Genomic DNA, 14,790 nt, shown 5'->3' on the forward strand with positions numbered 1-14,790 from the left:
AAAATTTCTCATGAAGAAAAAAAAAAAAATCTTTTGTTGATGGATGGATGAGAGAGAATGAGAGAATGAGAGAACAACAAAACAGCAAAAAAAAATAAAAAATAAAAAAAAAACTATAACAAAATAGTTAATAATCGCACGACCTTTATTGGTTTGAATTTTTCAATATGTACAAAAAAAGACAAAAATAAGAGAGGGTGATTTGGTTCACAAAAATACATTCTTTACGACTGAGATGGCACTTGCAATTCTAAAAAGGTGCTTGCTTTTACAGAGTACTGATTAAATTGATCAATTATAGCTGATACTTTATTTAATAATACAACAATTAATCACAAAAATAAAAAAAACAATGATTTATATATCAACATTAATGAAACTTTTACCACTTTCGATGGAGATGGCGTCTTTCCTTCACTTTACTTCAGTTTACTTCACTTCACCTGCATATATTATAAGTTGACAGCTGCTCTCGCCACAGCACTAGCTTGATCTACTGATTCGGCAGCGGCGGCGGCGGCGGCAGTGGAAATTTTGTCTTTTGCCGTTGTGGCAACTTCCCTCTTAATTATACCTTCACTTTTAGACTCTGTTTCGGCTCCGTCAACAGCGCTTTCACTTTCTTTAGTCTCGTCTTCATTGATAGCCTCCCCGGCCTCGCTTGTATTTTCGGTCTTTATAGCTCCACTATCTAGTTGCTTGTTTCGTTCACTTTGCAAATCCACTTGCTCGGCTTCCTGCTTCTTTGATTCACTCCCATTCGCAGGTTCTACCTTCTGAGCTTCTTGGCTCTTTCCATTTCCTTCCTTCTCCGCCAATTCACTGGCATTGTCCTTTTTCTCTGCAGATACATCTTCATCGACCTTTTGATCGGTTGAGATAGTCTCGTCAGTTTTTTTATCTACAGATTCAGTTTCTTCGTCCTTTGACTGCTCGATCTCCGGTAAACTTTGTTCAATTCCACTAACTTCGGAGTCATCGTTAAATCCTGACCCGCCGTTCTTCACCGATAACAATCTTGAATTTGGATTGGCATTCTTATCGTTATTTAACTTGTCCTTTTCGTACAAGATTTGTTGAATGTACGGATCCCATTTCGTCAATATTTCGCGACAAAGTTCATGTAATTTAAAACTTTCGGAATATTCCAAATCGGGATTCTTGATAATACATCTCATAACTTTGTATAATTTGGTCTTTTTCAAAAGCTCCTTATCAACAGGGAAGTTCACTAATCGATACAAGATTAAACGGACAACCAGTAGTTCGTTTGCTGTTGGTGGGGATTTATCTAGATCTCGTTGAATCAATGTCCTTTGTAATTTGATTCGACACAAGTATAATTGGTGCTGCTTCTCTTCATCACTAACTGGAACTTTACTTGACTTTATTGACGCTGCGGCTGCACCTGCAGCATTAGCAGTATCTTCATCACTAGAATTTTCCAATTTGGGTTTCTTGTTTGACTCTGCATCAGGCTCAGCTTTGACAGCAGCGTCAGTCAGTTTCCTCTTTTTGCCATTGGTCGATATATTATTAGCCTGTGATACCGAGCCACGCTTCCTCTTGTTCTTTGGTATTTCCTCTTGGTATTGATCTTCAACATCGCCATCCTCTCCCTCATCCTCAACTTCTTGTGTACGACTAGATCTCCTTCTTCGAGATTCAGCTCTATTTCGGCTCTTGAGGGGTGCCGATTTCTTCGCAGGCTGTTCAGATTCTTCAAACTCTTCAGGCCCTTCATCCTGTTCCTCCTCTTCCTTGGTGTGCTCCTTAGCTTTATCCTCCTTAGCTTTATCCTCCTCATCATCCTCCTCCTCATCATCATCTTCGTCTCCGTCTTCCTGGAAAATAGTTATGAAATCATCAAAAGCCAAATCATCTGATGCAGCTATGGCTTCGGGAAAAGTTGCTGGCTTTTTAGGTGACCTCGACAACCTTCTTCTTAAAAATTTCACATCCTTCATCCTGGCAATTGTCTTTGAATCTAGTTTAGTCAACTCCTTGGCGTTATTCCCCGGCTTGAACTCCTTCAACCCCTTCTCAGAAGACCAGTGAAAGTCACCATCGGGTATGAATATTACACAATAGGGTGTGCCTTTCTTTTTTGCCTTTTGGACGTGTTTTGGAACATATTCAGTTGGCGTGATAAATGCTGGCCACCAGGGATATCCAGACATTTTGGCAAACACTTTTTGCTTGTCCTTGAAGTCGTGTGAAGCCGATTTTGGAGGCATCTTGTGAAAGCTATCCTATAATGATATTGTTTTGATTACTCTATCGAGAAGTATATGTGTTGATGTAGTGACACTTGTAGCAATTGGCGCGATGATGGAATTCTCCGAGCAAATATAAAATCAATCAATTGAGACAGCAAGGAGACAATTTATTTGGTTGATTAAGGTATAATTCCGAAATGTCAACAAGGCAAAGGAAAGTCACGCGGTTCTGTGGTTGTAACTTTAGGTTGTGTGTATCAATCGCCTGACGTATAAAATAATAAACACCAGTAGCAATTCAAACTTCACTTAGATTGTGCCTAGGTCTGTCTTGAGTTGGATGTGGTCGGCAAAATATATATATATATATATATAAGAAAAGAAAGGAAAACAACTGGTGATGATGATGGTAGTTTTTTTTTTATTTTTTTTCTTTTGTAATCTTTTACATTTGGAGGTTTCAACAATTGGTGAGAGTTGTTTTTGTTTTTTTATTGTTTCTTTTGTTTGTTTGCTCTAATTTTAAATCTCTCTTTTACATACAAACATACAGACATACTCTCTCTCTCTCGGTATATCTATGGCTTTGTGTGGGTTGTAATTCCACAATAGAGTTAAAAATTTAGAGTTGGAATAGAAAGGGATATGAGACGAGACTAGAAACCATACTCTCTTTAAGCATTGCTTTAGTGGTATGCAAACAAGTTGCCAGCTCTTTTACTGGGACAATTACAACAAAGGTGCTCAGAAAGCAACCACAATTGGGTGGGGGGCGTGAGACGGAAAAATAAAAGCATAAAAAGAAAGGAGACAAAATGAAATTGTGTGAGAAACAATCTAACCCTTTGGTTTAAAACTACAACATCACAAAACACCAATTCCAGCAATAAGGGGAGAGACAGCTTGGAGTGCCATTGAAGGTAACTCAAAGCCTTATACTTTGACTTGAACGAGTTTGTTCAACCCATTAGAGAGAAAGATTAATGCTCAGTGTGCAATAGGCTGGAAGAACAATGGGTAGTGTACCCTGTTCAAGTTTAAAGCTCGTAAATGATTTATAATATTTATATGCAGGAATTACTAAAGTAGGAGATAAAACTTTTGCAACTTAATGAGAGTATTTACTCCAAGTAGAACAAATCAATATTGAAAGCCAGTAGTTGATATAAGTGACGTGGTTGGGCCGATACTTAATCAAGAGCAATCTTTTTTAAAGTATGTAAGCCACTTTATAGACCTCTAGAGCTTACGGAAATTGACAATGGGAGTAACGATTGAGCATTAGTTTGAAAGACTAACAGTAGAGGCTATCATACTCTAGTTTCCTCGCTATTTATCGAAACATGCTGAATAGGCATAAACCAGATAATAGCTAAGACTCTAATGATGTAATAACTGTGCTTGTTTATTTTGTTTTTAGATGGCTGATAGTGAAGCGAAGGAACAACTTTGACAGCAACACCAATCCTTTAAATGAATTGTTTACTTTCATAAGCTAATGGAACTCTAGTACTCACATGCTTCTAGCTTCTATATAATTGCACACATTCTATTGCCGTCGTCTAAAAAGCTGAGACTACAATGAAGAAATCCTTCCTCTCGGAGAATGTTTCCATCTCAGATAATACTCCCTTCCCTTGATGAAGTATATAATGAACCAGATTAGCTTTCTATAAACCAACACTTGGTAGATCTTGTCCTGTCCCACACAAACATCCTGTCAAAACTAAAAAAGCAAAAAAAAATGAAGAATTAAAAATGAGAGAAAAAAGAAAGAAAAGCTGAAAAAAAAAAATTGTCTCTTTTTCACAACCAAGTTATAAAACATTTGTCTACCATTTACAATAGACTATTAAACCACTGCCATCAAACACCCTCCTAGTCACATCAGAAAGTATCATATACTCACTTGTTGAAGGGTGATTAATGGATCTCCTTTGAGTTAACTTATTTTTAACACAACTCTAGAGATTATTCATCACCATTGCAGCCAAAAGAAAAGAACCTAAAAAAAATAAAAGACCAAAAAATGGATCATTCAAACATTCGAACATTCAAAAGACCACTTGATATCCCAACAAGAGAACAACTTGCGGCTATTTTCAATCCACCTAAACGACTGAGGAATACTCAATCGTTGGATAGCCCATCAATACCTAGAGGAACGCACTATGTTAACGATGAAAATGTGCCGACAAGTTTCAATATGTCGTCAACTATCAGACAAAATAATTTAGATGCAAATGGCAAGCACCCCCATTACCTCCCCCCATTCGATCAAAATCAACTGGAAATTAAAAATAACGCACCTTTATTAAACTCAGTTCCACCTGATATCGTACCTATTGTCCATCCACCAGCAATCACATCGGATTTTTTCACTGATGTCACTACGGATTTAAGTAATGAAAACACTGCCGAACAAATTTATGGTATTCTCAAGAAATTTCCGCCACCTATACCACCTCCGGCACCACTACCAGAAATCTATGGCGATGTAAGTGATGATGAGAGAGGTGGAATCATGGTCCCATTCATTTACCCACCACCGCCCGTTGTCAATATTGATAAATTACCATTCTCGTTAACCCAATTTAGACGAAAATTTCAAAATTCTATTAATGAATTAGAAGATCGTGAGAATAAAGCAAATGATAGAGAGTCCCCTGAGAAGAACCAAACGAGAGAGGGAAGCTCTTTCCTGTCGAAAGAGATTGATAAGCAACCACTTGCTGATACCGAAGGACAGGTACAGAGTGAATGTGAATCAAAAGCTGCCAGTGCTGCACATCCACCCGCTCCAGGCCCTGCAAAAAGAGGAAGAAAACCAAAAATAAGACCTGAACAAATTCAAGCAAAAAAAGAGGAGGAAGAGGCAAAAGCAAAAGCAAAAGCAAAGGCGGGGATCGAAGCTGAAGTAAAAGAAAATGAACGAAAACAAAGTCTTCATCCAGCAGCACCTGCAGATGGCATGAGCAACGAAAAGCGTGACTCGCAATCAGCACAGCCTAACAATACAAGCGCTGTGGCTGGAGCTGGTCCTGTTGAAGAAAATGACCGTTATGTATATGTGCAAGCACCTCCATTGCCGTTTCCTCCAGCAAATTATATGGCTTATCCATTGTCAGCCCAAAAGTCCTCCTTGGTTCCGGATGATGTATTTACTTCGCTACTTGAAGCTAATGAAGAGTTGCCACGAGTAGACATGGTAGTGGCTAGTGCCGCAGGTTCACTTTTCGACTTGAGAAAGGAAGCATTGGAGAAGGGATTGACGAGGGATGATTTTGAGAGGCAAAAATTGCAAAAGGAAGTTGTTGAAATATTTCTGGATGACAGTAGTGATGGCGATGTTCCGACTGATAATGAACGGTATAGTAATGAGGATTATTATTCCAAAATTGATGACGAAGTTTATCAAGATGTTTATCAAGCACAATGGCCAAAGGTTAATATTTTTAACAAACTGCATGCCGATCCTCAGTACTCTAAGGTGAACTCGCAATTGAGCAATGTTAAGAATAAGCCGATTGTTGACGATAAGCAGGATTTGGAAGATGTTTATTCTTATCCCTTTGAAGCAATGACTGGTTTGGAGAGAATTGATAGGCTGAATGTGTTTCCCGCTCATTCCCAAGACTTCCTACTAAGCACAGGCACATTGAAGGAGAAACGAAGAAAAAACTTGCGTACTCATTTGGAAAACATTGAAGAATTTGAACAGAGGAATCGTGATGATATCTATCGCGCCAAGAAGTATAAGCTTTTACAACGAATTGATAATTTACATGCAAGCAAGATCCATTTTAGAAATTCAGTAATTCGTGATGAAGAATTGAAGGAAACCCAACATCGATTAGAGATTGAACGTGATTATGAATTAGTAAAGTTGAAATTATTTGAAAAATATGAATTATTGAAAAACTCAATGATTTTTTACGAGGATTCAAACAAGGTTTATAAACATTTGAATATGATTTTGATCAACAGGTTGGAGAAGTTGAAGAATTTTTTTGAATATCAACATGAGTTATTCACTCATATGTTGGAACAGCTGAACCGTAGTGGTGGTGGAGCTGATGTGTTTGACATCTCGAATAAAAACTCATCAAAATTATTCCAAGGGATATCTCACGCGAATGAAGACAAGTCTATTTCTGCTGCATCGTCTTCTTCTGATGAAGCTAATGGTGAAGCTGGTGGCCAGTTGAAGCATGCAAGTGAGTCTGATAAACTATTAAATGAAATGTTGAACTCGTCATCCAAATTTGCTCTAGTTCATGATTTCATGCCATTGATTACGCAAGAAGAATTTAATATAATTACTAGTGATGTCCCCAAGAAGCTTAAGCCATCAACATCAACAAAGATGTCAATGAAGCACCAAATTTTTGCTAATCCAATTTATGATCGATTAATGACTTCTGGGTCTGATACCAATGCCAGTGATTCAAATGCTACTGGGTTCAAGAGCGGTTCACCACAGCCACAACTGCTGCAACCAGGACCAAAAAGAAGAGGTAGACGTGCTGCAACTGCTGCCACTGCTACTACTACTACTACCACCGGTCAATCCAATATCCCTCCTTCTTCGTTAAATGGTACTGCTAGTGCAATGAATAGATCCGCAGGTGGATCATCATTGACAACAACAGCAACAGCAGTAGTAGCACCAACAATGCAAAACACATACATGAGAGATTCAGTAGCTTTTAATCATCGATATACTGAAGCTGGATTGTTAGCCAAGATTACTAAACAATTTTATGGTCCCCAGCTGGCTAATTCAGATGAATTGAATCATGATTTACAGTTGATGGGTATAGATTCGAGATGGCCAGTAGGGAAGTAGGTAATTAGATATGTTATTTTCCCTACTTACTTTGCTAGATTATAGTTTTATGAGAAATGAAAATTTTAGAGAATAACAGTTGTGCTTTTGTAAGATGTTGAACTCTTTACATCATAGGTGGAAGTAAAATAGATGCATATGGATACAAAATAACTGATATTCATTTAATGGGAATATAACACAATCTGAATGAAATGAAAAGATACAAAAAACTATACAAAAAATCAGGACAAAATAAAAAAAAAAAAACAAAAGGACAAGGGATTAAAACAAAAAATAGTTGATATTTTTGATGGGTTTTCTATGCTTTGAATTTCGCCACAATTGGGTAACAAGGTAGGTGGTAGTAGTGGTGACTAATAGTAAAATCAAACAAAAAAAACAACAAGGTAAAACGATAATGGAATCAATTGTACAAAGTGAGGAGGAAGGTTATATGGTAATGAGTGGTTTTTCTCTTTTTCTCTCTCTCTCTCTTTGTCAAGTTAAGCAAACCGTGACAAAGTGAAAAAGAGGTGGTGTTAGTCAGATTGGTGGTGTTGGTGTTGGTGGTAAAACAGATGTGACTACTTCTTAATATTCTTCAAATTGAGAATACAATGCAATCAAAACATTTACTCCTCCCAAAACGTAAGGCAAAGTACCCAATGTAGCAGCAAAAGTATGATACAATCCCAAATGTAACAAAAGCCTATTCTTCAAAGCACTAACCCAACAATCCGCAGTAGCAAATTGAATCAAACTACTTTGACCGACAAAGTAATAAATCAAGATTTTAGCCACAGCAAAAATAAATGGATCAAAAGAATAGATTCTTAATAAATATTCATCATCATCAATTTCAATGACTCTAGAAGTGAAATTGACAAAATAGGCAATGATGGATGGTGAAACAATGGCAAAAACAATCCAAGTTGCAAAAGTAGCCACAGCTTTAAAATCAAACAATTGAATAAATTCAATTGAAGGTAATTTTGAAGTAGCTAAAAATGGAATATTATCATGGAAAAACTGATGAATCAATTTATTTTCATTCAAGGGAACAACAGTGGTGAAATTGTATAAAAATACAGCAAATTCTAAAATCAATTCCAAAAAATTTAAAGTAATTGTTGAACTCAATTGATCCCTTAATTTTTCAGTATGTTCCAAATATGTGATTCCTACGCAATCAGTAAATTCATAGAATTTATCAATGGCATTCTCACTAGTGGCGATTATTGGGTCCAATACGAATTCTTTCAAATTCAATGGTGGTGGGGCTTGGTAGTCCTTGTCGTCCTCTTCACTTTCTTCAACCAAAGCAGCTTCTAAAATCTCCTCCTCTTCCTCCTCTTCGGCATCATCATCTTCAGACCCTTCTTCCGAATCATCATCATCATCATCATCGTCGGAATCGTCATCATCATCATTCTCACCAATTTCAACAACGGTAATTTCCTCTTCATCACCTTCGTTAGCACCAGTTTCCTCAAGAATCTTTCTCACTTGGCTTACGTCTTTGGGATGTTGACCAAGATAAGCATCTAATTTTTCAACTAATACTTTCTTGACATCCTTGGCGGTGGTACGAACACCAAGTTTCTTCAATACTTGACTCAAGTCTGCTTTTTTAAATTTGGCAAATTCCGACATTATTTAGGAGTTGGTGGGGAGAATATTCTTTCAATTGGGGGGGGGAGGGATATATACGCAGATTTAGTAATTGATGGATTAAAGTAGTAACGAATTGTAACAAAATGTTTCTACTCTCGTGTGTCTATCTCTCTCTACCTCTCTCTAGATATGGAAGTATCTATATAATCCAATTGGGGGTGGGGGGTTAAGTGTATTTTTTTTTTTGAGATGTTACTTAGTTTGTTTTGGTTTTATATTTTGTTTTTTTTTTCTGTTGTATAAAGTCACAACAACAATAAAAGAACAAAAGAGAAGACAGCGAAAGAGTGCGTGAGAGAGCAAAACTAAACTCAACTAAAAAGACACAACAACAGAGAAAACAGAAGAAAAACAGAAGAAAGAGAGGCAAGCAAACACAACCAAAAAAATATTCCAGACATTGATGACACAACTATGGTCTCATTACGGCAACGTTTTCAGAGACTCTACTTGTAAAATAACAGACTATTGGTAAAGTTTGCAATAGGATGTATGTAGTTCAATGTCTTCATATCTCTTATGGCTTTTATTTTATTTTAAATTTTTACCCGTTCTATCTCCCTCAATTGGTTGGTGCGTTTTTTTCATTTTGCAGCTTTTTTTTCTTCTACGTGGATTTTTGATTCATTTTCGTACCAAAAGCTTTTGTTCCATGAGGCTCTCAATCGTTCTAACGATGCGAACAAACTTCAGTTCAGCTCTACAACCCAACAAAATTGCTACAACACTGTTCCCGGTAAGTTTACTTGTAAGTGCACTAACCCATGTAACAACTATTTGACTATGTTGTCTAGCTCTTTGTGCATTTAGCTGTTTTTATTTTAGTTTTGTTTTTTGGTAAAAGGTTTGCGGCTTTGTTTATTGTTATATTGTTTATTTTGATTTTCAACTGTTTGGGTTAAAACAACAGCGTTAAGTTGTTTATGTATTGACCCAATTGGGAAGACACACTGTTTACATATAGCAATTAAATGACACGCTTTTGTTATTTTTTTCTTTTAATCTCTAACTCGTGTTTCAAGGACAGCTTCTCCTCTTTCATCAAAGAAAGAGCAAGTGTAAATTTGAATTTGATCAATTCGTCTGTTGCCAGTTGTGAGGCTCAATGACTTTGTTTTTTTCTTTCTCGAAATCTCCAACACTTTGAATCTGCAGCGCTACCAAGTTATAGCAAGAGGACTGCAAAGGAAAAATTGTAAGACCCCCAATAGATTAAAACATAGATTGTAGGATTACAACAAATCGATACTTCACATACCCACAACATATCTCATACTAGACTAATATAGAAGTGATATATTTTTCAGCTATCAAATGTACATATAACAGGTTTCAATTAGACATAATACGTATCAATAATGATTAGTCGACTGTTTACACAAGTGGTTGCCAGATCATCACACAAGCTATTCAGAGTAAGGCGACATATCCACAAATCAAATACCCTTTGCGACTCAGCAGACCTTGCAGAAGCGCCACGAATAAACCAAGTAGGGATCCAATACTTGTCCAATCAGTTACACAAGAAAGTCTTTCCCACAACTAAAGTGGATGACTATCTCAATCCAAAGCATCCAGAACTTCTAGAAACAGCAAAGCAACACCTACAAGCTAATGATCTACTAGGGAAAAAGACGCAAATCACAGATCCGATCAACATCAACCATTTTCCCGACATGGTTGGTAAAACCCTCGATGAACATTTCTACAAGCTTGGACAAAAATCAGCAGAGCCATATTTATCAATGGCACAAAATTTCCTTCTGCCAGAGTCATCAATTCCCCCAATACCATCACAAGATGAATGGATTATGCAGTCAGGATGGACGAGATACACGTGCGAAGGAGAACCAGAGCAAGTACCGTATCCACTAGAAGATGAACTTGTATTTGATGTGGAGGTACTATACAAGATCAAAAAGTTTCCAATCATTGCCACATGTGCATCATCCAAGGCATGGTATGGCTGGGTGTCACCCACATTGCTTGATGCTAACAACCGATGGAAAAAGACAATCGACTACAACCATCTAATACCAATGAATTGCGCCAAACAACCTAAATTGATCATTGGGTACAATGTAAGTTACGATCGTGCGAGGATCTTGGAAGAGTATAATATCAAGAGATCAAAGGCTTTCTACCTTGATGGGATGGCTATGCATGTAGCAATAAGTGGCATATGTTCGCGACAGCGACCCATGTGGCAAAAATTCAACAAAGCGCAAACCAAAGCAGAGCTTGCGGAGGAAGAGCATGAGGATGATGATGGGGAGCTTGTTATACATGGAGAAGAGGAGTACGATCCAGCCATTTCGATTCAAGAAGATCCTTGGTTATTATCAGGATCACCAAATTCATTAGCAAATGTGGCAAAATTTCATTGCGGGATTGAAATGAACAAGAATGATCGTGAATATTTTGCTTCGGAAGATCCTCGGGTGATTGTAAAGAATTTTAACATGTTAATGGATTACTGTGCACATGATGTTGATGCCACATACACTGTAACGAAGAAATTATTCCCTGAGTTCTTTACAAAAGTACCACACCCAGTATCGTTTGCTGCATTGAAGCATTTAGGTTCGTTGATTTTGCCAACAAGCACCAATTGGAAGAAATATATAGAGTCAGCAGAATCATGCTACGAGGCTAATCGAGCTGAGGTTTACGACACCTTAAAAAGGTTGGCGTTTGACTTGATCAAATATATTGAGCAAAACGACTCCAAATTGAAACCAGAGTATGAGTCCGATCCATGGTTGAGCCAGTTGAACTGGGATTTGAAAAAGGGGAGATTTAAAAAGGATGGGTCTCCTTATAAGAATAACGCATACCTAACTGGATACCCCGAATGGTATAGAGAGCTATGGGGCTCTATATCTCCAGCTGGAAGTCAAATGAACCTTACTTTGAAATCGAGGATAACTCCACTCTTGCTTAAACTAAAGTGGGAAGGGTATCCTCTATTTTGGACCAATTCAGAAGGTTGGTGCTTCAAAGTGCCGTTTGACGAAGAAGTGTTTGCATATTTGTTTACCAAAAAGTATGTACGTGCCACATTGACAGAGGAAGAGATTGATGCAACACACGAACTTCTATATGAGGATGGGAAATCGTATGTTTTATTCAAGATACCACACCCAGACGGCCCCAACAAGCGTTGCACATCAGTTCTCTCAAAGAACTATATGAGGTATTTTGATGATGGGACGCTTACTTCAGAATACGACTATACTAAGAAGATCTTGAAGCTCAATAACGAAGCGTCGTATTGGATGGGGAACCGGAACCGAATCATGGATCAATTTGTTGTTTTCAATAAAGAGGGAAAGAATAAATTTTTTGATACGAAAAAAGAGTGTCAAGAGCATAAGGATATGGGTATAATTATCCCAAACTTGGCATCTATGGGCACAATTACTAGAAGGGCCACTGAAAATACCTGGCTCACGGCGTCTAATTCGAAAAAGAATCGTATTGGCTCGGAATTGAAAAGCTTAATTGAAGCTCCAGAGGGTTACTGTTTTATTGGAGCTGATGTCGATTCGGAAGAATTGTGGATAGCCTCTTTAGTTGGTGATTCGATGTTTGAAATCCATGGTGGATCCGCATTAGGTTGGATGACATTGGAAGGTGAGAAACTGCAAGGGACGGATTTGCATTCCAAAACCGCTAGTATTTTGGGAATTTCTCGTAATGACGCCAAAGTGTTTAATTATGGTAGAATCTACGGTGCGGGGATAACATTTGCCACGCGATTATTGAAGCAGTTTAACAATGAACTATCAGATAGTGAAGCTGAGGAAATTGCCAAAAAATTATATGCTAGTACTAAAGGCATGAGCCAAAACCCAAGATCATTGGGCCTGAAAAAGATGTATTATGGTGGCAGTGAATCAGTCATGTTTAATGCTTTGGAAGCAATTGCTCATCAGCCCGAGCCCAAAACGCCAGTGTTGGGAGCTTCAATCACTGATGCTTTGAATGCCAAGAACTTGAAAAAGAATACTTATATGACCTCGAGAGTGAATTGGACAATTCAAAGTTCAGGTGTTGATTACTTACATTTATTGATTATATCAATGGAATATTTGATTGAGAAATATGGTCTTGACGCAAGATTGGCAATAACGGTGCATGATGAGTTGCGATACCTCGTCAAAGAAAAGGACAAATATCTTGCTGCTTTGCTTTTACAAATTAGTAATCTCTGGACGAGAGCTATGTTCTGTGAACAATTGGGTATTAAGGAAGTGCCTCAATCGTGTGCATTCTTTTCTGAAGTTGACATTGATCATGTATTGCGAAAGGAAGTGGGAATGGATTGTGTGACTCCTTCCCATCCTGATCCAATTCCACCAGGGGAATCATTGGATATAAAGCAATTATTGGAGAAGACCGATAATGGAGATATTTTGAATTGTAATCCAAAGTTAATGACATTAAGAACAACAAAGTATGAACCAAGAGTGCCAGTTATGCAAACATTACGCGATGGATGGACTGAACAAGCGAGTAACCAATTGATTAGATTACAGACTTCGACAAATAAAGAAGAATGGATCCAAAATTTGCGACAATTAAACAGGGTGATTAAGACCTATGTAACTGATGAACAAAAGGAGATTTTGCAGAAAATACATCAGGATGGTATCAATGAGAGGTCACCTGTTATCGTTTACCGACGTGATCGCAAAAAACGTACACTGAAACAAGATGACAATAAGGAAGCCCCGGATTTTGATTTGGAAGTGAAGCCACTGAAAGAGAATACACAACGCAAGAGTCGGGGAGGAGAAAAGTCAGCAAAAGGTGGAACCAGTAAGCAGGCATCAGCAAAGCGGGGGAAAAGAAATACTGAAGGGCATATAATGGGTGATACTAGTGCGACATCCCGATATGAGAAATCAAGTGTCGATGCAGGATTTGGACTGGCTGTTTCTGGAGCTACCTATTCCCAATCAATTGGCAATTTTGAGGACACCTATGATTCGTCAAATGATGCAAACCACGAATCAAGAAAATTTAAAGAAGCAGTGGTGGCGTCGACAGCAATGCATCTGCAACCTGCAGTTGCTTCTACGCGCAAAAATTCATACCCATTCCAACAGCATCATCAAGCAACGCCACATTACAATGGGCCACTGGTTCGGCCCAATTCTTCAAGAGTGGGATTTGCCAACAAAATGGGATACCATACAATTTCCGCATACATAGTCCACAGACAAGCTCATACACCATCGGCTATACATGAAAATGCAGTTAGATCCTCGTATCGTGAAAGTATATCAGATCAATTAATGGTTGATTGTGATTATAAAACTTGTTTTGTTGAACGATTTGAGACAAGGATTCGACCGCGCCGACGACGAGTGAGTTATTCTGGGTTGAGGATGGCGGAGAAGGAGGAGTTGGGCAGAGGTGAAGGAATGGGTATAATGGCGAAGAGTGAATGGAGGATGAAACGACGACAAAGAAACAACTTGTTTCAGGTGTGAAGAAGGGGAAGCTTTGATGAAGTTGTGAATCTTTTGTTGTCTGGTTTTCTTTTTCTTTTTTTTTTTCTTTTTTTTCAGGCTTGGAATCAATGATGGTGCATTAATGTTTTCTACTTTGTGTTAGAGCATTTTATCCTTCATGGTTAGCTTAAGGTTATAACCATGGAGAGAAATCCCACATGCTTTTATATTTTGTGATGAGATATTAATTGATTGACAGGTGGCTAAAGCCCGGAATAGAAATGGTTTGTATTTTTTTCCACTGTATGTTATCAATCATTAGGTGTCAACGAAATATGGGAGTGAGGATTGAAGAGGAAGCTAGATGATGCAATATCATGGCATCAATTGAAGAGGAGGACGATAAAGGCAAACAAAGGGTAAACTCTGGCTTGGCGCTTTTTGCAATTTCAGTGTACCTCTTGTTTAGGATCCTTTCTTTGATGAGATCAATCGGAGATATCATAAACTTTACTGCATTTACATGAAAGACCGTGTTTGTGTGATGTGGATTGATGCCGATGCCAGAACGAAGCAAGAAAAAAAAAAAGAGAAGAATTAATAA

At 37.9% G+C, this 14,790-nt stretch overlaps 4 protein-coding genes across 4 annotated transcripts; 2 read left to right on the plus strand and 2 right to left on the minus strand. All coding sequences in view use genetic code 12, as the record gives it.

The window, feature by feature from the left end:
- Positions 1-452: 452 nt before the first annotated feature.
- On the minus strand, positions 453-2,237 carry CANMA_001108 (uncharacterized protein; the record flags this gene model as incomplete). The annotated part of the gene is made up of 1 exon (XM_051813042.1): positions 453-2,237. The coding sequence occupies one exon, from the start codon at positions 2,235-2,237 to the stop codon at positions 453-455; it is 1,785 nt and encodes a 594-aa protein (XP_051673244.1).
- A 2,011-nt stretch (positions 2,238-4,248) lies between these two features.
- FGR47 (Fgr47p) lies at positions 4,249-7,068 on the plus strand (the record flags this gene model as incomplete). The annotated part of the gene is made up of 1 exon (XM_051813043.1): positions 4,249-7,068. The coding sequence occupies one exon, from the start codon at positions 4,249-4,251 to the stop codon at positions 7,066-7,068; it is 2,820 nt and encodes a 939-aa protein (XP_051673245.1).
- A 573-nt stretch (positions 7,069-7,641) lies between these two features.
- CANMA_001110 (uncharacterized protein) lies at positions 7,642-8,703 on the minus strand (the record flags this gene model as incomplete). The annotated part of the gene is made up of 1 exon (XM_051813045.1): positions 7,642-8,703. The coding sequence occupies one exon, from the start codon at positions 8,701-8,703 to the stop codon at positions 7,642-7,644; it is 1,062 nt and encodes a 353-aa protein (XP_051673246.1).
- A 1,379-nt stretch (positions 8,704-10,082) lies between these two features.
- Positions 10,083-14,225, plus strand: CANMA_001111 (DNA-directed DNA polymerase gamma; the record flags this gene model as incomplete). Its single annotated transcript, XM_051813046.1, has 1 exon — positions 10,083-14,225. One exon carries the CDS (start codon positions 10,083-10,085, stop codon positions 14,223-14,225), a length of 4,143 nt encoding a protein of 1,380 aa, XP_051673247.1.
- Positions 14,226-14,790: the final 565 nt, after the last annotated feature.

This window comes from Candida margitis (assembly GCF_024628925.1).
Source record: "Candida margitis strain CBS 14175 chromosome Unknown scaffold35, whole genome shotgun sequence".
Taxonomy (NCBI): Eukaryota; Fungi; Ascomycota; class Pichiomycetes; order Serinales; family Debaryomycetaceae; genus Lodderomyces; species Lodderomyces margitis.